Raw genomic sequence first — 23,990 nt, forward strand, 5'->3', positions numbered from 1 at the left:
GACCTGCCTGTTCTGGATCCTACTGAACCACACCCCAGTCGCCTCAGTTCCGCCGACTTCGTTCGCTTGCCACCTTCGGCACTGACCTACGTTGACCTAGTGTCATCCCCACCAGTCCCCGACGGTCACTACATCGCGGCTCCTATGCAAGACGTCCTCCTTACACACGGGATCACAGTACCCCATACAGTTTTATCTATTACGGCGAATTGCGTCTGCCTGCCAGTGGTCAACTTCGGCTTGACGACACAAGTGCTGCCACGTGGGATGTCTTTGGCCCAGCTTTGTTCGTTCGAGGATCACTCAGTAGCATCCATTGCAGTAGACGACACTTCATCCGATACTCCTCTCCCATCGCAGTTGACAAATTGTTCTATCGCTGACTTACGGAAAATGATTGCGCCCGACTTGCCCTCCGAGCACGCTCGTGCACTATACCGCCTTCTGTTTTCCTACCACGATATTTTTGACTTTAACGATCGTCCTTTAGCCCAAACTACAGCTGTCAAACATCGCATTAATACCGGCGATGCCCTTCCTATTCATCGCCGCCCGTATCGAGTGTCACCTGCTGAGCGTCAAGTTATTCACGCAGAAGTTCGCAAAATGCTTGCCAAGAACATTATTGAACCATCATGTAGTCCTTGGGCGTCACCGGTTGTGCTGGTAAAAAAGAAGGATGGCTCATGGCGCTTTTGCGTGGATTATCGGCACCTTAACAGGGTTACCAAAAAGGACGTGTACCCCCTATCTCGGATTGATGACGCCCTTGACTTCCTCTACGGTGCTCGCTACTTCTCCTCTATTGACCTTCGCTCCGGCTATTGGCAGATTGCCGTGGACGATCTCGACCGCGAGCAGACTGCCTTTGTGACACCCGACGGTCATTATCCATCTTCCATCTTATCATCTGGCCAAGCATACCACAGCTGCACGCTGGATTGCATGGTCGATAAAGCATAGCGCCATCACCATGTCACCCGAGGTATGCGTCACCGACGGTGGCTATAAAAACAGGCTGCCTGGCTGATAAAAGCCGCCTTCTACCATCCGCTACTGTGACGAACGTAGCGTTGGTATGCCCGTCCGCTGCCATCGTTCGTCGAATAAAGAAGCGTTACGTTTTTATGTTGGGATTCGTCCTTCACTAGACACGACATCCCCACAGGTGTTTCCGTTTTCATTACTGTTGCTTATGGTGCCGTCGTCTTGGACAGACTGTATACTAAATGCGCTGTAGAAAAGAAAAAAGAGGCAGATTATCCACTTGCTGGTCTTTTCGCAGTAGATAACGCACAGTTTATATAAATAATTTAGTGGACCTTGCACTTGTTCTACCCTTATCAACACACCTAAGAGATCGCAACATGTGTTAGCTGATAAGTATCCTTATCAAAAAGCCCCCATTTATGTGCATTGTACTGAAAGTGTGGCAAATGTATTTATCTCGAAGTATGAGAAAAGACCCATAACAAGCGAAAATAAATTGCGATTCTTAACACGATTGTTTAGAACGGCCGTCACTATGCTGAGCTTGTTCGTTCGGCACGGGCATATTGCATTATTACCCGAAAAATGTGCACAGTCTAGCAGGGTATATTTGTTCTAAAATTATTAATATAGGAATCGGTCGTGATTCTCGCATTTCTTTTATATTTATAAGTACACTCTGTTTCACATGGCCCAGTCTTGAAACGAAACGTACCGTTGCTCGCACCGGCCACCATTACGGTTGTCTAACTGCTCATCATACTGTAACACAACGAAACATCATAATGGTACTGATTTATATTGTCATGTAGTTTTCAGTCACAGGTAAACCAAGTTAACTAGAGAGATAAGTCATGACAGCAAATTATATATAAAAAACTATTGAACCGTAAAAGTAATTCATTGAATACTTTTCCTCATATTGTTGCATTTGTTTTACGTGTGTGTCTCTGTATCCTTGTCTTCCGTCTTATGTTCTAGTGGCCATCAATTACGAACTTGCCCAAGCCTTTGTCAGCTTTATTAAATAAGAGATTCAATTCAGTTGAATCTAATACTGCATGTAACGTGGCTGACGCGTTATTCGTTTTTTCTAAATATTCCGAATTGGCAGTAGTTAGCAAGCATTAAACCACAATATCTTTGTTATGGAGCTTAAGCTGCGGTTGTCATATATTGCCAAGGAAGTTTCATGATAACAACCAGGGAAGGCTTGGAAAAAGATCGAGGAATTTTATGATCACAACATAGGTATGCCGTCTTGTTACATGCCATACAAATTTTTCAGAGAATCTCCCTGTTAAATATATTTTAAGACGTTTCATTTCATAGAAAGTTGAGGCAAATTGGTCCCATTTATTGAAAAAGAAATTAAATTGAAGCACACTGACATGGCATTTCGTACTCAGTTTATTTTTTCATTACCGTAAATTCCTGAGCCTCTAAACCATAGAAAAAATATTTCAATTTTGAGAGCACCCTAAATAATTTACTGTGATAGCATGCATTCGAAGTATAGTTTTTGTTTCCTGGGAGTTGCATATCTGTCGTGCCAAGACACAAAGTGCTAGCCTGGTATTTTGGTGTTCATGTGGTATAGCTGACTAAGTGAAAATATGAGTAGAATCAATCCATGTGCCTTGTGTCGAAGTTCTGGCCAATGACCCATTCATTTGGGAGTTTGAGAAAGCCATTAAACTGTGTAATATTGAAAATCAATTAACATCTTTGGCCTGATACTGTGAATGCTCAGGTCACTCTTCTGAGCATATCCCTCTGCGCGGGCGTACTTATTTACAAGCCAAAATATGCATAGACAGTCCAACTCGCTAGCCTTGTTTCAGCAAGTGATATAGAGATCACTTCGGATAATTATGAAACGTGTCTTAAAAGCAGCATACTGTTGCTGTAGCACCAGCAGCAGTTGGGATTGTGTAAATGTTCATCATACCATAAAATTAAACATTGCATAATAGTACTGATTTGTATTCACAAGAAGCCATTACGCCTACTTAAACCGCCTTGGGTATTGACCTAAATGGTTTGAGTAAGTATATGAAGCTGCTTAATGAACATACAATGAGTACGCAATTGTTATTTTTGTCTCACATTGTTGCATCTACTTATTTGCAGCATACACTTGCAGCAACTTTGGAACTTATGACGCGTCTGCCGAGGGGGGCCTGGCGGCCTTGCTTGCCAAGGGGAAGTTGTCTGTACATCTGTAGATAGTCTCGATCATAGCGTAAGACTTGAATTTTAATAAAATTATTATATCGCCAAATAAAAGAGTTAATACGATGCTGGTGCAGTTGTTTCGCTTTTTGCATTGCATGATTCAGCACTAGTGTAATTGCTTCAATTTTTATAGCTGTTTATGCCACATATGAGAGCGCAACTGGTTCAGGAGCATTATTAATCTACTGACATTAACGCATAGGAGCAGATGAGAAGCAACACAGGAACATACATACTCTACATTGAAAATTATTTTGTCGCCATGTGCAAACAGCAATATAAGCTAAGTTGTAGATAGCAGATAGCTAGCAGATTACGTTCAACCAGATGCATTGTATACAACTGTAGTATTTCTTAAATGTGCTCGTGCACGAAACTCATGCCGTCTTGCATAAAGATTCACGGCTACATGCATTTGAGCTTTTTCAACTGCTTCGATCAGCACGGCTGGTTTTCTATGTACTGTTCCCTCGGTATGTTCCCATATGCATGCTGGATGCAGTACATTATCGACATTTGCAATAGACTGCTGCTCATTAACAAGCGAAGCAGCGAGTGCTTATATATACTCGAAACGTCTTTGGTAAAATCAGTGGTTTATATACCTAGTATATAGGGTGTCGATCACGGTATTTTAGCCCAAGATTTAAAATGAACACGGTCCAAGATATAGTATTGTTACGCCCACAATCGGCGTTACTTTGAAGCCGGCTAGCGTTAGATGCGATGGCCTTGATCAGCTGAGCGCCTGTCGAGATTCAGCTAGCCAGCCACCCGTCGTCGTCTTCGTTCAACAGCCTTCGGTGCCCCCGCATACTGTTTGTTGAGGCGTGAACCCACTATGCACGTAAGAGCGTCACATTTCCCTCCGCGCATACGAAGCCCGCCGGGCAAGTAAAACAGGCTGTCGAGAAATAAAGGGCTTTACACGGGCGACATGCGAAAGTTCATTCTTTGCTGACCGTGGGCCATTTGGTGTCAGACGTGCTATGCGGTAGGTTGATTCGCTGATGCGCTCAGTAATAAAATTGGGTCCAACATAGTGGGCCAGCAGTGTTTTTCACATAATCCGCGTTTCCTGGTTGGTTTCCAGAGCAACACTAAACACCAGGGTCATATATCACATGTCGGTGTCGGCGGTCGCAGCGTGCCTTCGAGCGGCCTTGTGAAACAAGAGTGCGTAAAGAAGCAAGTCTTCCGGCTTCTTCAGCAAAACAGACTGTCTCTGATATACAAAAACTATCGTGGCTGGAAAACGGAAAGATAGTGTATAGTGTATAACGAGGCGGACGAGCGTAACGAAGAAAGACGGGACTGTAGCCAGTAACTTGTCGCTTTGAGTTGTTAAATGCGTACGTAATGAAAGGTAGCACGTTGTCCCACTTCTTATGATCTGACGCGACATACATGGACAGCATGTTAGTAAGAGTTCTGTTCGTGCGTTCGGTAAGGACATTTGTTTGGGGTGATACTGGGTGGAATGTCGAAGCCTTGAGGCTCATAGACGAAGCATCTCATCGACCACGTCTGCAGTGAACTGCCGCCCACGATCGCTGATGATGACTCTGGGAGGTCCATGTCGAAGAAAATACACACTTCGGTTGCAGTAGCCGATGGTATTGCAGCTGTCTGACAGTAGCGTGTCAGGTGATCGGCACACAAATAATCCAGCGATTCCCATCGGATGAACGCGGGAAAGGACCGAGGAGGTCGATGCCAACTTGCTCAAAGGCAGTGCTGGAGGTTGACACTGGATGGAGTTGACCATGAGGAGCACTCGTCGGACGCTTGTAACGTTGACACTCGCTGCAGCTGGACACATACTGGGCGGTTGTCTGGCGCATATTAGGCCAGTAGAACCTTTCTTGAAGGCGGTAGAGAGTTGACGCAGAACCAAAATGACCAGATGTTAGATCGTTATGCATAGCGCGCAAAAAGGAGACACGGAGACTCTCCGGGACCTCCAGAAGATATCGTAGGCCTGTAGCAGAATAGGTCTTTTTGTAAAGAACCGCATCACGAATGCAGAAACGAGTGGATGGTGCTGATTGCGTCGCAGTATTGAACAGTGGTTCTAAAGTTCTGTCTATTTGTTGCTCGACCTTGAAGGTATTTATATTAGGAAATCCAGGCTCCAGTGATGCGATATAGCACTCGAAGTTGTCCGCGTCACAGTCCGTCGTTGGAAGCGGAATGCGCGAGATGCAGTCAGCGTCGGACGTGTCGGCGGCCGCTTTTATAAGAAATGGTAAAGTTATGTTCCTGTAACCGAAGTATCCAACGCGCAAGCAGGCCCGACGGATCGCCGAGATTAACCAGCCAGCAATGAACGTCTGTGGGAGCCGCATGGTCGAAGTGTCGTAGAATGGGACGCCACGTCCGACGAGACTTCAGCTCACGAAAACTAGCTTCACATTCAGGAGTCCATTCAAAGGGAACGCCCTTCTGGAGGAGGCATGTCAGCGAATACGCCATGTTGGCAAATCCACGAATAAGCAGGCGGAAGTACGAGCAAAGCCCTAGGAAACCACGTAGCTCTTTTACATCGCGAGGTTGCTTGAAGGCTTCCACCGTAGCAGTGTTCGCTGGATCAGGTCATATACCGTCCTTATCTTCTAGGTGTCCCAGAACGAGTGTTTGGTGCTCTCCAAAATGACACTTCTTCGAGTTTAGCACCAAACTCGCTTTGTCCAAGCAGTCTAGCTCAAGGCCGAGACGTGCGTTGTGCTCACTGAACGTGCGCTCGAAACTCACTACATCGTCTAGATAGCACATGCATACTTTCCACTTCACACCCCGCAGGATGCTGTCCATGAAGCGCTCGAAAGTTGCAGGCGTATTACAGAGCCCGAAGGGCATCACATCAAATTCAAAAAGTTCATCTGGTGTTACAAATGCCGTTTTCTCCTTGTCTACCTTGTGCCTAGGAATCAGCCAGTACCGCGACCTCAAGTCAACAGACGAAAAGTAAGACGCTGATGAGAGGCAGTCGACAGCATCTTCAATTCGCGGAAGAGGATATACGTCCTTTTTAGTGATCGTGTTGAGGCGGCGGTAGTCAACACAAAATCGCCATGTACCATCTTTCTTTCTAACCAGAATCACTGGCGCTGCCCACGGACTACCGGATTATTGGATTACGTTCTTGTTTAGCATTTCGTGGACTTGGTCATTGATCACCATGCGTTCAAATGGTGAGACTCTGTATGGTTTCTGTCGCAATGGTTGGGCAGATCCCGTATCTATGCGATGGTGTATACGAGAAGCAGGAAACAATGGCGGCCCCTCTTGCTGGAGAAAGTGAAACGGTCGGGAATGTTTTACCAGAATATTCGCCACTTCGTGACGCTACTTAGTGCTGAGTGACCTGTTTACCATAGTCAGAAACGAGGAGTGCGCCGCAGGGCAAGCCTTAACAAATGGCACTCATTCGCAGAATCAAGGGCCACTGTAAGAATGGCGAGCGATAGCACCTGATCTTCATGGTAGGCGGCAAGTTTCAGACCCTGTGGTAGTATTGCAGCTTCATTCGAATAGTTTACGGCCCATAAGTTAGTGTGTCCCTGAACAACTGACAGCGTGCAATACGGTATCAGTACATTCTTCTTGATGCAACTCAGATGAACTGGCTCCAAGGTAGCGTCAAACGTTCCGTCGGTGGTAGGGAAACAGGTGACTGAAACACAGGTTGCGAATAACGAAGGCACAACTGTATCCTGGGATACACAAAGCACACTTGCACGATACGGTGGACCTTCCATAAACGCAGCAGAAAAGCTCGTACCTACACTGATTTCACCCGTTTTGCAGTCGACGGTGGCACCATACAGTTTCAAAAAATCAAGGCCCAGGATTACGTCATGCGTAGAGTGAGGTAGAACAGCAGACTCCGCGTTAAATATTTGACCACCCAAGGTAACGTCTACATTACACACGCCCACAGGATACAACTCCCCACTCATTCCGCGAAACGTATCGGAACTGTCCCAGCGAAACACCACTTTTCTTCCCAGGAGGCTTTTGAACGCAAGACTAGTCACTGAAATGGTTGCTCCCGTGTCCACTAAGGCTATGGATGAAACCCCGTCAATTAATACAGACACCTTCTTCTTAAACATGCAAATGGTTGGAGGTATCTCTGTCGACATGAAAGATTGTCCAGCGACCCCACCTCCAACGGCCGCGCTGGCTAGTTTTCCGGAGGTGGCGACCGGAATCGACGCCGCGGAGAGGGCGATCGGCTCACACGAGGAGCGAGTGGTGGTGTCAAGCTGCGATCGGATGCTGGAGAACGGTTCCGCAGCAGCTCCGGGTGCAGGTGAGGCAAGCTTCCTAAATATGTGTGCGAGGGCGAATACGTTTCGCCAGAGGAGCGCGGTACCGCCTAGACATCGCCGATCGGTCGAACCTCGGTTGTTGGCGGCGATGGCAGTACCTGGCAATTCGACCTAAGTCGCCACAGCTATAACACACAGGTAAACGGCGATCTATGAACTGCCCTTCGAACGCTCAGCCGTGGGGGGCCGTGTAGCAGAGCGAAGCGGCTGAGCCTGCTGCACAGGAGGAACGGTTGGTCTGCGTGCAAACCTGTTGGGGCGAGTGTGTTGTGCAGGTCGGTGTTCGGGCGTAAATGTGCCCTCACATGGCCATGGAACTCCTCTGTGGTTCACGTATGTGACACGAACCGCCGGTTTCCAGGAAGTGCAGGGTGCGGCAGGCGCCATCTGTTGCGGGTAATAAGCATCATGTTGTCGTATGACGCCGAGCGCAAGTTCCTGGTGCCGCAGCAGTTCTTTACGTACGATCTGCCGTATAGTAGACGAAAGATCGGCGGACGGGCTCTAATCGACATTGGCAACGGTTGTCACATTCCCCAGGCGTCCAAATTTTGGCACAATGCGACGTGATTTCAACGTCTCAAACATACGGCAATGACGCACGACATCTGAGATGGAATCAACGTGTTCCCCGCTTATAAGGAAATTGTATACATCTTCTGCAATTCCTTTGGGGAGATGTCCGACTCGGTATTCCTCAGATATCTGCGAATTTACGATTTTGCAAAGCTGGAGGATTTCTTCTGTGTATATAGTGCATGTTTCTCCAGGAGCTTGAGCTCTCTGAGCTAGTGTTCTCTCGGCGCGTTTCTGTTTGGCGTAGGAGTCGCCAAAACACTTTCTAATTTCCTTAACGAAGCGCTCCCACGTTGTTAGGGAGTCTTCGTGGTTCCCATACCACATCAGCGCTGTCTCACTCAGAAAAAGTACGACATATTCAAGCTGAGTGACAGAATCCCAACGGTTGTAGCGGCTCACCCTTGCGTAGTGCGTGAGCCACTCGTCGACGTCTTCGCCCACTTTTCCCGCGAACCAGCGTGGTTTCATGTTGTGCTGCAAAGGTCCAACTGGCGCTGACCATTGAGCAGGTGAAACTAGAGCTGGCATTTATCCACCTCCGTCCTGAGCCATAGGGAAAGTCCTTGGCAAGAGACCGGCAAGACAACGGCTCCGGCGAAGTTCTAGATGTTGCGACTCCGTGGTACGTTGTTTCGTACCCCGCACCTCCACCACTCTGGTACGCCCATAAAACGTGTTACTCTGAATCTCAGTAGCGTTACAGGCGATGCCTTTGATCAGCTGAGCGCCTGTCGAGATTCACCTAGCCAGCCACCCGTCCTCTTCTTCGTTCACCACCCTTCGGTGCCCCCGCATACTGTTTGTTGAGGCGTGAACCCACTATGCAAGTAAAAGCGTCACAGTATTACAAAAAGACCTACAGGGAAGACCTCTGACGGCTGAACACCATAAGCCTTATATTCGAATTGTACTGCACCGTCTTTCTTTTTACATTATTCCTCGTTGAACAGCTTCAATGAATTTATGTTATCTCAGACACACTGTATTGACAATAATTGATTAATAATAAACGGCTAAAGTCTATGGATTAGCTGTAGACTGATCTGCAGGTATTGTACACAGATATTCTATGGACGAGCTTACACTTTTTGTAGACTAGTCAAAATATGTGTGCGTCCTTTGACACATAAACTGCCTATAGAAATAAAAAAAAATCCATGTTTGTAGACAAATGTCTCCAGAATGTCTGTAATGAAAAATTTGTAGGAATATACCGATCTACCTTTGTAGACTGAAGTCTGTAGAACGTCTATAGATAGTCTATACACATTTACCAATAGAGATTTTGTGACTTTAGTCTGCAAAAGTAAAACTTTATACAGCTCTCTTTTTGTAGACTAAATCTATGGGATGCCTATAGACAAATGTCTACAGGTAGTCAATGGACATTTGCTGATAGACATTTTGTAGATTTCAGTCTACAATAGTACAACTACTGTATACAGTTCCATTTTTGTAGAATGAAGTTATGGAATGTTTATAGATATTTTATAGACATTTGCTTATAGACATTCTATAGATTTCAGTCTACAAAAGCAGAACTGCTGTATAGAGTTCTACTTTTGTAGACTGATGTCTATAAAATGTCTGTAAGGAAATGTCTTTAGACTATCTACAGACACTTGTTTATATACATTCCACAGACTTCAGTCTACAAAAGTAGAACTGTATAACCCTATGCACTTTTGTCTATAGACATTCTGCGGACATTTGTCTACAAACGTGAATTTCCATTAGTCTATAGATGGTCTATAGAGTGTCTGTAGGCTTAAGGCCATACACTTTTTATAGAATAGTCTATAAAAAGTTTGAGTTTATAGACTGTCTACAGACTAGTCTCAAATGTCTATAGACAGTCTATCGACTTCTTAGACAAATATCTATAGAATGTCTATAGACGCTCTATGAAATATTTTGCAAGTGATGTGTTTGAATGTGCGACATTTGTTTTCTCAGAATGTTTGCGTGAAAACTTCTCTGGGATTACGCAGTGAGCTTTTTCTTCGTAATAAATTCCTATAATAACTGTCATATGTCGAGCGAAAATATCGCGCAAGACATCAGTCATATTATATTTGCTAGTTGCGACCGCTACGCAAGAAGCGCACAGACATTAGTGCTCATGAGGGAAGCTTGCTGGAGGAGTTGTCATATGTATTTCAGCGCATGGGCGTGTCAATGAACAGATAGAAAAAAACGAGAAAATGCTCAGTGCAAGGCAAAGGCAAAGTTGAAGATAGGGCGTTGAACCTACAAGTGGTTTTATTGCTGATAAAGTTTTTCCCCGACAGACCCAATGAAGCATCTGTACCAGCAGTGAGACGCACACTTCTACATAATAATTACATACGGCCATGTACTACGTAAGTTGAGCAGTGTTTGTAATCGAGTGCCGATGTAGAGGGGCCCAAGAATGACATCTCAAAAGGCACATGACAGAAAGTATATGAAATGTGGCCGGTGCGTTATATATAAAATATAATTATTCCATTGAAAACTGAACATTGGACAGCCGGGAGGTCGTGTCAGTGATAGGATGCGGGAGCTGAGAAAACCAGTTCTGAGGCGGCGATTTGTCGTTGCAATATCGGCAGTGTGGCTTAGGGCCTCTGCTAAGAAGAGCTATAAAAATTGGTGAAGGGAAAAATGAATAAATGCTGCCTCTGGATAATCTGCATGAAAACGCTGATCGAGTACGCCGTTCCGGTTCCCGACAACTCATCAGCCTTAATTTTGTAGATAGGCATCGGCATGTGTTATTACCATGTAGAAATGTCTAGCTGTAGTTGTGCATGCACAGTTCGGTTTGGGAGAGAACAAGAGTTTACTCAAATAAAATGAAATGTAAGTCGAGCACCCTACCATACATGCAGCGTTTGCCTTTTTTTTGGTATCGTTTCTTCTTTTTCCATTATGTTCGCCGGCGTACCTACGCTAAAATCGGGTGCCTAGTACCGCTTTGAGAAGCAGCGACATCAACTGATCCGTCACATTTTTATGCTCTTAGCACCTAACAACCACCCTACAAAGGGAGCAGTGACCATGCTTACCTAAGTATCGTGCACTTACCAAGAACAAACTCGCTTACCTCAATTAACTTAGCCTTGCCTATTCCTAGCGGGTCTTGGGGATCTAGTTTTGATACCTGAAACGAGAGAAATGTCATGAAACACGCTGAGATATCATTTCCCTCGCATTGTTTCCGACACTCAAGGAGGCCACACTTAGAAAAGGTGGCAAAGAATTGTGAAGAAGGTTGTTTCAGAATAGATACCTAGTAAATTGCAAGCCTTGGAAGGGCACTTCGACTGCGCTGGTTTGCTTTGGAAATGTCCTAAATGCAACTTCTTGCTTCTCATCGGCTATTTAGTACCCTGTGTGCACGGCAGAAGTTCGCCGGAAGATGCAGGCTTTGAATGTGGAACACTCTTGTATTCATTATTTCAAGACCATTTTTCCGACACTAATGACAATAACACAAAGTCCCGAGAAGCATATAAGGTTGTCAGCTTGTAGCTGACCTTCATTTATTTCAAAGCATCTTTGCGTTATGAGGCGGTTTCTTTGTTTTTTACTTACTTTGTGAAAGCATTCTCCTTTATGCCCGCATTGCTTTCCTTGTTATTCATTCTCTATGTCGTTTTGTATGTTTGCCTTCGATAATAATGCATTCACAGTGCCGCAATCTGTTAAATAATCAAAGTGTAGTAAAAAAAAGCTGCTTCGGCTGAGGGTGTTGGGGCTGTTATGTTTCCAGCTATATAACGTAGCACATATAGTGTCCATCATAGTAGGTGACCGTAGGTGTGATGTACAAGACACGAAAGTGGACGAGCGTGGTGTTAGTTTTCCCCATCATGCGGGCAGCAATGAATTAAGAGCCGGGTGCTGAGCCTCTTAAGCAGCGCGACCGGAAGGTGGTCGTTTTCAATTCAGTGAACTACGTGAACTTGAACGGCTTTGCGCAGGTGAGATTAGGGATGGCGCCCTCCATCCATACTTGTATAGTAGCGACCGGTGCGGTTAAATGTGCAACCACTGTACATGCACGTATCTTGTGAAAGGTTCCGGCAGGATTCTTCAAAGACGGCAACGTGGCGCTCATGCAGGCCTATTTCTTGCAGCATGAGGCGTTGGCGTGGTCGCAGTACGACAGGAGGCCGCTCGCGGTCAAAACATCATTCGGACAAAAGTTTCACCTGCTCGGTGCTATGCCGTTCCATCCGTCTACTTCCGGCTTGCAGTTTCGTACAATTTCATTCATTGTTTGCGCCCTATTTGCGGTTGTTCAGACAGAGTGCCAGTTAATGTTTACGAATATCATTGGGACCTAATCAAATTCGACCTTTAGGTGCACGGGCGCGTTAGACTACTGAGCCCCCCCAAAAATTTGTTAGTATAACATTGATGTCTACGTTTACCATTCGAGATCAATGTGATTGGAAGTGGGAAGCACTTGCCTCATTGCTTAGCCTGTCCATTTTCATTACCCGTATATTTGGCAGGCCGTTCACCCTTTTCACCAGTCTCTTGGTTTCACTATTTTAGCGTTGACAAGTGAGCACCCTATAGGGCAGCTATTCAGACCCAGGGGTGGGCTATGCTATTAGTAACTATAGCTGGGTCTTCAAATACAGATAAGTGCAATGCAAAATAGAGTCTAACCTATTCAGCGGTACACCCTTGTAGCGACCGCAGACGCCGCCACGCACGGACGCTAATGGTGGGCTCCCGCGGTCGGCATGCAAAAAGATGACCAATGCCAAGTTGGGCTGCGCGTTCTCGCGGCGCAAAGATGACACGCGCTAGTCCATTCAAAGAGCCTGCTATGCTGGTCCCATAGCCATGCCACTCTTCTGAAACCTCTCGGTTTGCGACCTAGTGACTCCGCACTACGATATGACCGATCCTAGCAGCATATCGCCCTCAGGCAATCTTGAGCCTGACGATACGTCGCGTCCAAAAGGACGTAGCAGCTCTACAGCTTCACCTGCCCATGTTCTCGTGCAAGAACACACAGGTTTGTTTTGCACACATCGAAGCCTCATTCGATCTACACCACGTCACCTCAGAGATTTTTCTGTATGTGCATTTATTGCCAACCTGTCTCCTAAGGTTGTTCACGAGGTGGTGGATGTCATCGCTGTCCGTTTGGGTATGCCGCGCCCCATCACATGAAGTAAAGTATTTTGGACCTCACCATGGCGTCTCATAGCGGGTGCCTCGAGCACCTACTCACCTCCCATGAGCTGAAAGATCGCCACCCTTCCCACATGCTCTACAGCATGCGACGGCTCCTGGGCATGAGCAATGTTGACATGAACGCCGAGCTGTTGAAGGAAGTCTTTCTGGTGCGCTTTCCGCAGTCTACCCTCCTTGTCTTGGCATCTGCAGGTGACTAGAACCTCGACCGTGTCACCCCGCTCGCTGATCGAGTCCGTGACGCGACTTTGCCTGTCGCCGCTCCCTGTTCAACACGAGAGCCGTCTATAATGGCCAGCCTAGAGTACCGGTTTTACCCGCTCGCCACGTCCATTACCGCCCTTCGGACGCCGTCTCACGACCAGCGCGGCTGCCCCTCACACCCCAGCCACCACGCTTCTTCACCGAGCAGTCCCCTCGCGCCGCCGTCGAAGTTCGCTTATTTGCTGGTACCACCGCACTTCCGAGCACCGCGCCCATTAGTGGAAATCCCGATGCCAGTGGTTGGGAAATGCACCGTGAGATCCCTCAAAATGGCATGTGACCTTGCCTTACAACCCGGCTACATTTTGAGCATCTTGGATCGCATTTCCGGCCTGCGCTTCCTTGTACACACGGTAGTCGAGGTCAGCGTACTGGCATCCTCCAAGCGTGACCACACTTACAGGTGACCTTTCCCTACGATCCACACAGCAAACTTTACCTTCATCGCCACGTGTGGTCTACGGTGCCTCACTCATGACCTTCGCCTGCGGCGCACGTTCCGGTAGGTCTTCATCGTAGCCAACGTCGATCAGTCTGTCCTCGGCTCTGACTTCCTGACCCATTTCAACCTCCACTTAGCATGCGCCGCCATCACCGGATAGACAGCAATACGCGAGTCTCCTTCACCGGAGTTTTGGCTTCCACTGGCATCCGCACACTGATTTCACCAGGCCTGCACGCTTGCATCCTCGAAGACTTTCCTGAAGTTACGTGGACCTGCAGTTTGAATAAGCCAACCAAGCACAGCGTAACCGACCGCCCTTTCATACGTGGTGCACCCGTCGCAGCACATCCATGCCGCCACTTCGACGAGCATCTCGCCATTGCTAAACGGGAATTCGAACACGTTCTCCAGCTGATATTATATGCCCTTCGTCCAGCAGTTTGTCCTCCCCTCTATATTTGGTGCCCAAGACAGAACCAAGTGACAGGAGTGCGTGTGGCGACTACAGGGTGCTTAACGCTCACACGGTTCGCGATAGCTATCCCCTTCTACACATTCAAGATTTCACAGGCCACCAGGAAGGCTGCGAAACCTTAAGTAAAGTGGACTTTGCCAAGGCCTATCACCAAATCCCTGATGAGCCTGCCGACGTATCGTAGACGGCTATAAATACACACTTCGGCCTGTTTGAGCATGTGCGCGTGCCCTTTCGGCTACACAACGCAGTTCAAACGTTCCAAAGATTCATTGTCGAGGTAACACGCGGACTGCAGGCTCTATTTGTTTATATCGATAACATCCTAGTTGCGAGCACCAGTCCACAAGATCATGAGCGTCACCTCCGGGAACTCTTTTCAGCAGATCCAACAATTTGGCCTGCTGGTGAAACCCCCAAAAATGCGTCTTTGGGTCATCCTAGCTCGAGTTCCTGGGCCACTACATCTCGGTGCTGGGAATTTGTCGATTGCCCTCCTACGTCGAGGCTGTGCAAGACTGCCAAGCACCCAGCACCCTACATCAGCTGAGTGAGTTCCTGGGCCTAATGAATTTTTCCCGATGCGTATTCCACACTGCGCTGAGCTTCTGCACCCATTAACTGACCTTCTTTGCACGAGCAGCGGCTCCTCATCCGTGATTTCCTGGTCTCCCGGACGTCAGGCTGCACGCCAAGAGTGCTTTCGGTGTACACACGCTTGAGAGCAGCAAGATACCACTGCGCATGTGCTCCGTCATGTTTTTTTTTTCATAATTCGCGGGCTCTCTTTGCAACCCGGAAAAAGAGACTGCGTGAGACGTATCATACAGGAAGCAGCTCGATCGATCGTTTCTGATGGTGAACTATAAATTCGCATATATATTTGGGGTCCTCAGCCAATCATGGAAAAGTTGGGTAATAAACTAAACAATTATTGAGTTACGGGGATACAACAAACAAAAAAGTACCTGAGTTAATATATGCCAGTGCGAACAATATGCGTTCGTTTCATTTCGCTTGCGACGCTCCTTTCATTTTTTTTAAAATCTTGTCTCAGGTTACGTGGGACAACCAGTATACGGAAGGCTTCAGCAAATCCACGAACCCTTCTGTCTTTGTGCCTGATGATGATGTCACTTCATGGCTGCTTGTCTTCCATTGTTTTGGCGCTAATTAATAATTATGCTACACACTTCTGTTTTTCTCTTGTCCGTGCAGCACTGGAGCCTGACTGACTGACTGACTGACTGGAGTCTGGTGTACTTGTAATCGGCGACGCACACATGGATAGACACATGGATAGACGAATTACGTTTGCATCCAACAATCTTGAAGCTCGTCTACCAGCGAGATTTTCAACTTTCTTTAAATGTTATAAGGCTCCTTACATATTATAGGTTACCGAACATAAATATTACCTCGAGTTTTGCGGTTGCCTTGGTATGTATGTCTCTGTATGTCGGAAGCAGTTCTGGGCCCTCCCTTTTCCGTATACTTTTGAATATCCGGAATCAAGTTACGGATGATAAGAGGAGCCACGGCATTCTCTGGAAAGGCTTAGTCAGGCAACTGGACGAACCTAGATTTCAGATAAATTTAGCTGAGTGCAGATCCAATGTCACACTATAGTCGTTTTTGTGTCAGCGTGCTAGTAGTTACCAAGGCATGCATATTTTTATTGCAATGATAGGATTCAGAATGCTCTATCAGATATGTATTGCTTCTCTTGTTCAATCGTCGGATGGCTTGACCCCTCTTAGGTCATATTAGCAAACCAACGGAATACAAATTTTCTAGCCTATTCTGTCCCGTTCCTTCTGCATCTAAAAAAACCTAGTCGACGGATCGACATAACCGTCTGGCAAAGCACCGTTAGCAGACTGAGGGCAGCTTCCAACTAGGAACAAAACAAAATTCTCATAAATTTGCAGTTTGATATTTGGCTTTACCGTTCCCTTCGCAATTCCTTCGCTTCATTCTAGGAGATGTAGAGGAAACGAAGGCGTTGGTGCTCACTGCTTCCAGAATACGTTGTTCAACTTCATCTTAAGGCGTTGCAATCAAGATACGCACGGCAAGGAGCTGGCATAATTTGATTACGAAGTCCACCATATAACAAAAAAAAGAAACATTTTGCGGCGCCAATTGGTAACGCACACTACGGCTTGAGTAGGCAACAGGGTCAGCCAGCTTGTCCTTATCCTGCCGATCCTCTGCCCGCTTCGTCTCCTTATGTCTTCATCTAATATTTCCGGAACGACCACGTTCGGTTATGATGGAGCTAGGCAACGCGGATATTTCGTAAGGAACTGCGTGAGGAGGTAATTTTTTGCATCGCGTTCGTTGACCTCGTCTACGTCTTCTGCTAGCAGTACGACACACAGTTGCTCCTAAGCGTGCCGCTTTGCTGGCACCACCGTCTCCCCTTATGGTGCTAATACAATTTCTTAGCATGAAAGTGACGTGATCCATGACGCACCTTGGTAGAAATACTGCGCTCTTCATTAGAACATTCCCCGTTCCGAGCTACGAGGGCAGAATGCCTAATATTTCCAGATGAGGTCATCCTGGTTCCAGTATTTGAGAAATGTTTTACAATGCATGTTGATATGAACAACGGGAAATCCCGTTCGTCTAAGCGAAATAGTGCTAAATTCATCAGTTTTTAAAAGACTTGCGTGCTTATTTCTAACGAGCATCACATCAGCGTGTATTTTGCTGGCTTAATAACATCATATATATATTAGAAAAAGTCGACAACAACGTTCTTATCTTGAATGAGTGAAGAATGTGACGTCACCCTTGCATACGCGCAAGTCTGCCAAAATTAAAGCCTTGTGGTATTACACACGTGGCGCCACTTTGTTGGCGTGCACAACAATGCTTCCACGTGCAAATGAAAGTCGCATCATCTGCTAATAAGTCAGTTTTCTAAGAAAATATTTACTTCCGAAATGTCTTCGAGGCAAATATACGAAAGTATTTAACACAGAATCACTGCGGACAAAAGTTTTAGGCAGAATATCCAATTTTCTCAAATGTCTTTGTTATGTCTTCCACCGTTTCGCAGGAAGGGTTACTCACAATGTAAAGTCTAAACGCCGAGTTAAAGATCAAAACGACGAGCCGTATTTTGGTCCCAAGCACAACTTTTTGTAGGAGGCCACGGTTTACCTGCAATAAACAGAGAAAAGCATCGCCGTTATTCAAGGTCGTGGGCGCAATGTTCTAGAATAGCCAGGACCCATAAAACCAAGCTGAAGCGTTGTTTCAGTCAACACAGATAGGCTTCCGACACACACACAAAGATATATATATATATATATATATATATATATATATATATATATATATATATATATATATATATATATATGCGTTTAGAAGTCCCAAGTTTTCTGTTGCGTACAGGTAGCTGCGATAAGTTGCCAAACGGGAAACACGTGCGTTAGCGCTATACATTGCGAGACTCAGGATTGTGAAACGGGTACCTGTAACAAAGTTAAGACAATAAGGTCATGCTTTTCAAATAACTTCTTTATGCTCAACACGAAGCATTAAAGAGAGCAGTGGGGAAACAAAATTACAGAAATGCAGGAAACAACAATGCATTCATAATCAAGGGACTAACAAAATACACAAATACAGGAAAATCGCCTAGCGACTGCGCATACCGCGGCCTTGCCAGGATGTAGTTGAGAGACACTAACGTTAAGCCTGTGGCTCTAAGTCATATCAAGACCTTGCAACGATAGCTGAGCGGCTCCGGATAGGGCAGTAATAGCACCGCCCGTAAGGAGAACTGAATTGGCACCTGGTGGACAACGTTGTGAATCTCTACAACATCTGTTTCTCACAAAGGCAGCACCAGACTCACGAATCTGTACTTTGGTGGCGGTGACAGCGTTGTGCGTCCGTTTCTTATAAACAAAATGCACTACCTCTAAAGAATTTCCGGGCGCTCTCTCTGGCTATCATGTTCTCCCTAGAATCGACCAACCAGTATTCAAAACGGAATACAAAAGTGAAGACTAATGAAGTCCTTGGCACTTATTTTTTTATTTTTACAGGTTCTTTCTATATATCGCATTCGGTCATGCTCCCAGTAGAGTACTCTTAACACTGCCAGCAAACATGTCTTTCTTTACCATAAATATGTAAACTAAATCGCTAAATATTGTAGACACATTGTGAACTGGTTGTCTGATTGCACCCTACCACCCTGCACAAAGGACAACAGCAGGCGCCGCGGCAAAACGCAGCAGTGACGTATTGTAAAGCTGCACGATATGAAATCCTTATATCCGGTTCCTTGTTTCCAAAATTTTTGGCAAGTTTTAGCCTTTTTAGAATTCTTCTTGTAGCTTATATTCGCGTCTTTTCTGCTGTAGATAGATTTGAAGGCATGAACAGTGGCTAGTTATAACTAGATGGTATCGACAACATATTTGATTGTCTTTTTGCGGTGACCGTTTAGCAACTGGTAACAATTGTTAATGTAATAGCTGCGGACCTTTATGTACATGAGCATTCTTGAATGTTCTTGCAGATTCTGTTCTGTCGATCGTGTTCCCGAAACTTGTGAATTCGGGTCACTTGCACAACGCGAATAATGTTGTAAATGCTGAAAAGCACAGGAACATCACTAGATACCCGGGAGCTTTCGATGAGCCATATGAGGCGATCGCTGACTCTACTCGCCGAAATTGTTCTGCTTTAAGTGTCACTTGGTTTCTTTTTTTATTTGCACAGAGTCACCCTGTCAAAGTTACTACAAGTTAGGCTAATGTGTCTTAAGGTTGACTAAGCTGAACAGATCTGAAAGTAAAATGAAGGCCAATATTTATTGCGTGTGAATTTTTAGGCCACTCACGCCGGAAATCTCTCCCTCGGTTTGTCGATCCCTCCGTTACGCAGAACATCGATGCACTCCATAAAGAAAAAAAAATAGAACAAATCCTCAAGGAAGAAAATCGAAGAAAAACGACCTTGCCTCGGACCCTACGCTCAGAGGCCCAGTGCCTTGTCACTGGGGTAAACAGCTACGCTTACAGTAGGCGAATACCAATGAAAGATATGGATGTGCTGCACTTGTCTCTGTTGTTGCGCAATGCAGACAGATACGCAATGTGTTGATGAGGGAAGCAAGGAGTGATGAGGGGTCATATGGGTGTTATAGCGGTCGAAATATAGTCATAAAGATCGATAAGGGCTGATAATTGTTGGAGGCGTACTGAGCTGAGAGTTGAAGACCAAGTCAGCAGTTACGATGATAGCTATAGCGCCATCGAGGACTGTGCTTCAACAACCTGGCGTTGACATACTTTCCTTCGAGCTTCATCGGAAAATTTGGATAGAAGGCTCGGCAAGTTTGAGAAAACGTCATTACAAGTGGAGCCCAGAAGACAAGCTGTGTGACGTCTGTTTTTTTTGGAGGACGCTGTCAGGACTAGGTCAGAAACGAGAGCCCTAGGTGGCGATCTGTCAGCTGCTTTAGAATGAGTTCCTAAACGCCTTCACAAGCGTCCTAGAAAGAGGAAGGTTCAAACGGCGGGTAGTTGTGGAAGGGAAGGCGCGTGGATCAACGTCAGATGCGCAAATGCCTACTTCCTGTTGTTGACAACAAGGCGCCTAGGGCCTTGTGTTAAGTTATGAAGACAAAGGGACGAACCAAAAGATACACATGCCAAAGCTTGCAGGGCAAAACACACATTCAGGATTCTCGTTCACCTGCATATCATTTCCGTTCTTGCGGGCTCAAACTGAGGGACGCAAGGGCAACCGTCTGTAGGGATAACTAATTTTATTGCGAAATTACATACAGGGACACTTCAGACGCGTATTTTACTTTTAGCGTCGGCGTCGGCGTTATGTTCCGTATAAAGTTCATGGGCGATAACACTGTCTCGCATGCGGAAGGGAGGGACGCGAGGAGTGGCGGGGGCGGTTGCTACTCCACCAGCAACTGCGTATTTTGCGCAGCTGCGCCGTACCACTCATGCATTTGTATGCGCTTTCTTCTTGCCCCTCAATTTGCGCTGAAGCGATAGAAAGGACGAAGATTGCTTCGACCGCGGCTGCTACCGGACTTGCTCCCCCCCCCCCCCGTGTTTTGACAGCGAGTGTTCGCGTTCGCCAATGTGCGCCGATATAAAGCTTGTTAATTCTGTCAGTAAGCGAATCCTTACAAATTTATACGGCCGATCAATTTACTATCCTTTCTCTGTATAGTTGTCTATCAAATGATACCGCAATCCATGCTTGGCATTTCGGGCGAAACAGCGACGTTTCTTGCTGCAGTACAAAGCTAAATGTAAAACAGAGGCATCAGTCCTCACAATCGCAGTGAGGTTCGGGTCAAGGAAATTGAACGCGTTGTACTTTGCCAGTAGTGATTTTTGAGGGGAGAAGCACTCTTCAGCAGCTGCTCTTCAAGTAAATGACTCGATGCCTCGTACCGATGCGCTTAAAGGCTCCAAAACATCCGAAAACTGGGGAGCGTACTTGGAATAAAATGCAAAAATCACAAGGAGCGAGTGGACTTCATTAATGTTCGAAGACGCAGAAGCTTGCTTAATAGCTTCGACAGATCAAGCTAGTGCAAAGAGGCCTTTGGCGTGGACAACATGTCTAAGAAACGTCACTTTTGCGATGTGGAAGACACACTTCTGTTTGTGTTTGAGTCTCGCCTTCTAAAGGCGTAGCAAAACGGCGCTGAGGTTCGGCATGTGATCTTCGCGGGAACGACCATAGGCAATAGAGTTATCCTTGCATCCATTGACTATCAGGTGCATCATCTTCTCAACTGCTAATGGAGATAAAGCCAAGCCGAAATAAACTTTTTTTACTGAGATTGTCCTTTCTGCGTAATGAAAGTTGTCAAATCATGACTCTGTCTCTCTTCCCTGTCTGCGAAAACGGAAAGGGGAGAGAGACAGAAATATAGCGTTGTTGGGTTCTCTCTGCTCGGCATACATTCATACTAACCAATCGTTCTTCTGAACCAGTAAAAATTTAACAAACTTCTTCGGAGGCGTCAGCACGCTCAATAATATATTCTGCTTCAAATTTTTGCAATTTAGCTGCCACTTGCTCGCGAATACTAAACGTCACATGTTGCACATTCCTAGAAACGGGCTGAAGAGACTTAGGAACTTTCGCTTTATGTGTGAATCCCTTGGTAAGCCCGAAGTTTAGTGGCGAACAGATGTTCTTAGTCTGAACGTAGATCCAGTGGTCCTTGGGGCGCGTTAGGTGTCAGTACCAGACACTGCAGCGAAGTACCTTCGATATTCATCTGCAAAGCCACCTAGGCATATAGGACCAGCAAAGCGGTGCCTTCATACACAGTGTAAACATGAATGGAACAACTTCGGTCTTGGAAAGCAGGTGATGCAGAGAAGCATGCTTGGACTCTTCTTATTTACAATAGTCGAAGAGTGGCACGGAGCTGGAATTCAGAAGCAAGTGCTCGCGAAGAAATGTGTGTACAGTTTTTCGGCCAGGAAAGCAGGATATGGCATGTATCAACAAGAAAACGAAATTTTCCGACCTTCCACGACGACGGATGTGCGAATACCGTTTTTACGTCCCTTGACTAGATAATTTGTCTTTCCACTGCTCTGTGAACTACCGTCGTCGTCATTGTCAAAAAATAGAACCTCATCTCTAATTTTAGACCACTTGCACATAAAATCCAAGCACCCAATCTCACCACAGCGCCGACATTTGCAGTTACGTGCCTTGCAGGTAGGGTTGTTCAAAAGCTGATCCATCGTACCGTGACGGCACTATGCTGGCAGTTTCTTGACGCCTAGTATTTGACGCTCGCATCATTAGTACATGTCACCACGTACATGCCCGTGATCAGGTTGCGACAATCGGGCGAACCTTTATTTCTCGTTTAACCTTGATGAACTGAAGCATCCTCTTTAATTTCTTGACTCAATGCTTGCTCGCACTGGTTTGCGATTGAGAGAGTTTCTGAGAGAGTTAATGAAATTTCTACAAAAGGTAATCGCTCACGCAAATTATGATTTGTGGTTTTTGAGACCAGCTGGCCACGTACCAGTGCATTACTGAGACTTCTAAAACTGGGATCACGAATCAGGCTTCGTAATGTAGCAGCGTGCTTGACCAAAGTCTCCCCTGCTTGTTCAGCACGGCGACTGAACCGCTGACGTGACACGATGACATTTACTGAACGCTCGCAATGATCAAACAGCATGTAAATTGCATGATCATACCTGGTGCTCGCCGAAGCGGTGTCAGCCACAAAGGAGGTATAAATGCTTCCTGCTAATTATCCTCGCTCATTTCCTTCCTCATTACCCTGTCCCAGTCCAAACGACCAGGTCAAAGTTAGCTTTAGCCCAGATTAACTTTTCTGCATTTCGACATATAAATTTGTCCGTTTATAACTGCTCACGACCACTGTCATACTTCCAAAAATACCTTGCTCTGTTCAGCTGTATCGGTGCCACTAACAATCGCAAACTAACCCCCTTTATGTGGGAATATCATCAAGAGAAGCTGTTGTGCAGACACACAAAAAAAATATTCGGAAGGGAGGTGGGCGGCTCGGCCACCGAATGGCTCTGCGACGTAATGACGCTCGCTGACGAACCCGGACTCTCACTATACCTCTGCACATGCTCTACTACGCACATCATGTATCGGCGGCTCAGGAGAATTTGTTTTTGGTACCATCTGCAGCTATACACGACCGTGTAAAACCTCCGTACAAGCTTGGTCACCGAAGCTAGACTAAGTCGAGCGTAGAGGACGACGCTCGCGCCGCAACGTTGCAGATAAATGAAATTATAATGTATATACTCTCAATAAGCACTAATATGCAGAACTGTTAGGGCACCTGGCAATTAGTTTCACTAGAAAAAAAATGAGCACCCTTTGTTTTTCATTAAAAGATGCGAATGATCAATAGTTTTTTTTTCACTATAACCGAACAGTCACAACAGTTGCTGCATTTACTTTGAAATAAGCACCAAGCCTGTTTTCATGTAACACAATCATTTAGAGACACGTATCACAGTATAGCTCTACGGGGCGAGGGTATGATAAAAATAACCTGTTAAATGATTGCACATTAGTGTCATAGCCCTCTAGAAGAATTCCTTATGTGAGCGATAGCAGCATGGTTGTATACAAGCAATGAAACGGGGGAGTTTCTGTTACTGCTGCAAGCTCCACAGCAGATGGCAATTCTATATGTAATATATTTTCTAAAAGACTTCTTAGAACAACTGATAGTGCTTGTATTAAGGCTGCGAAAGTCGTTGCTATGAACTATTACCGCACCTAGTGCCACAACTATGACCTAAATAGCATCATGCTGGAAACACTATAGGCCTTTTTAACTAACAACTTATATTACCATACTCTACATACGCACCGATGTGACTATCCCACGGTTTCGCATTTTTCAATCGAAGCTCTCTTG

General features: G+C 45.9%; 1 protein-coding gene across 16 annotated transcripts in view; it reads right to left on the bottom strand.

The window, feature by feature from the left end:
- Positions 1–23,990, bottom strand: part of LOC139050997 (uncharacterized) — a 124,505-nt gene that overhangs the window by 56,533 nt on the left and 43,982 nt on the right. For all 16 annotated transcript variants that reach the window (XR_011509186.1, XR_011509185.1, XM_070527945.1 and 13 more), the window contains 2 exons: positions 17,615–17,704; positions 11,233–11,289 (listed from right to left, as the gene is read on the bottom strand). Coding sequence is in view for 14 of the 16 variants with exons in the window: in XM_070527945.1 (XP_070384046.1) it covers positions 11,233–11,289; positions 17,615–17,704 (147 nt within the window). In the remaining 2 variants the exon portion in view is untranslated. The remainder of the gene's footprint in view (positions 1–11,232; positions 11,290–17,614; positions 17,705–23,990) is intronic.

This window comes from Dermacentor albipictus, chromosome 10, assembly GCF_038994185.2.
Source record: "Dermacentor albipictus isolate Rhodes 1998 colony chromosome 10, USDA_Dalb.pri_finalv2, whole genome shotgun sequence".
In the NCBI taxonomy this organism is placed as follows: domain Eukaryota; kingdom Metazoa; phylum Arthropoda; class Arachnida; order Ixodida; family Ixodidae; genus Dermacentor; species Dermacentor albipictus.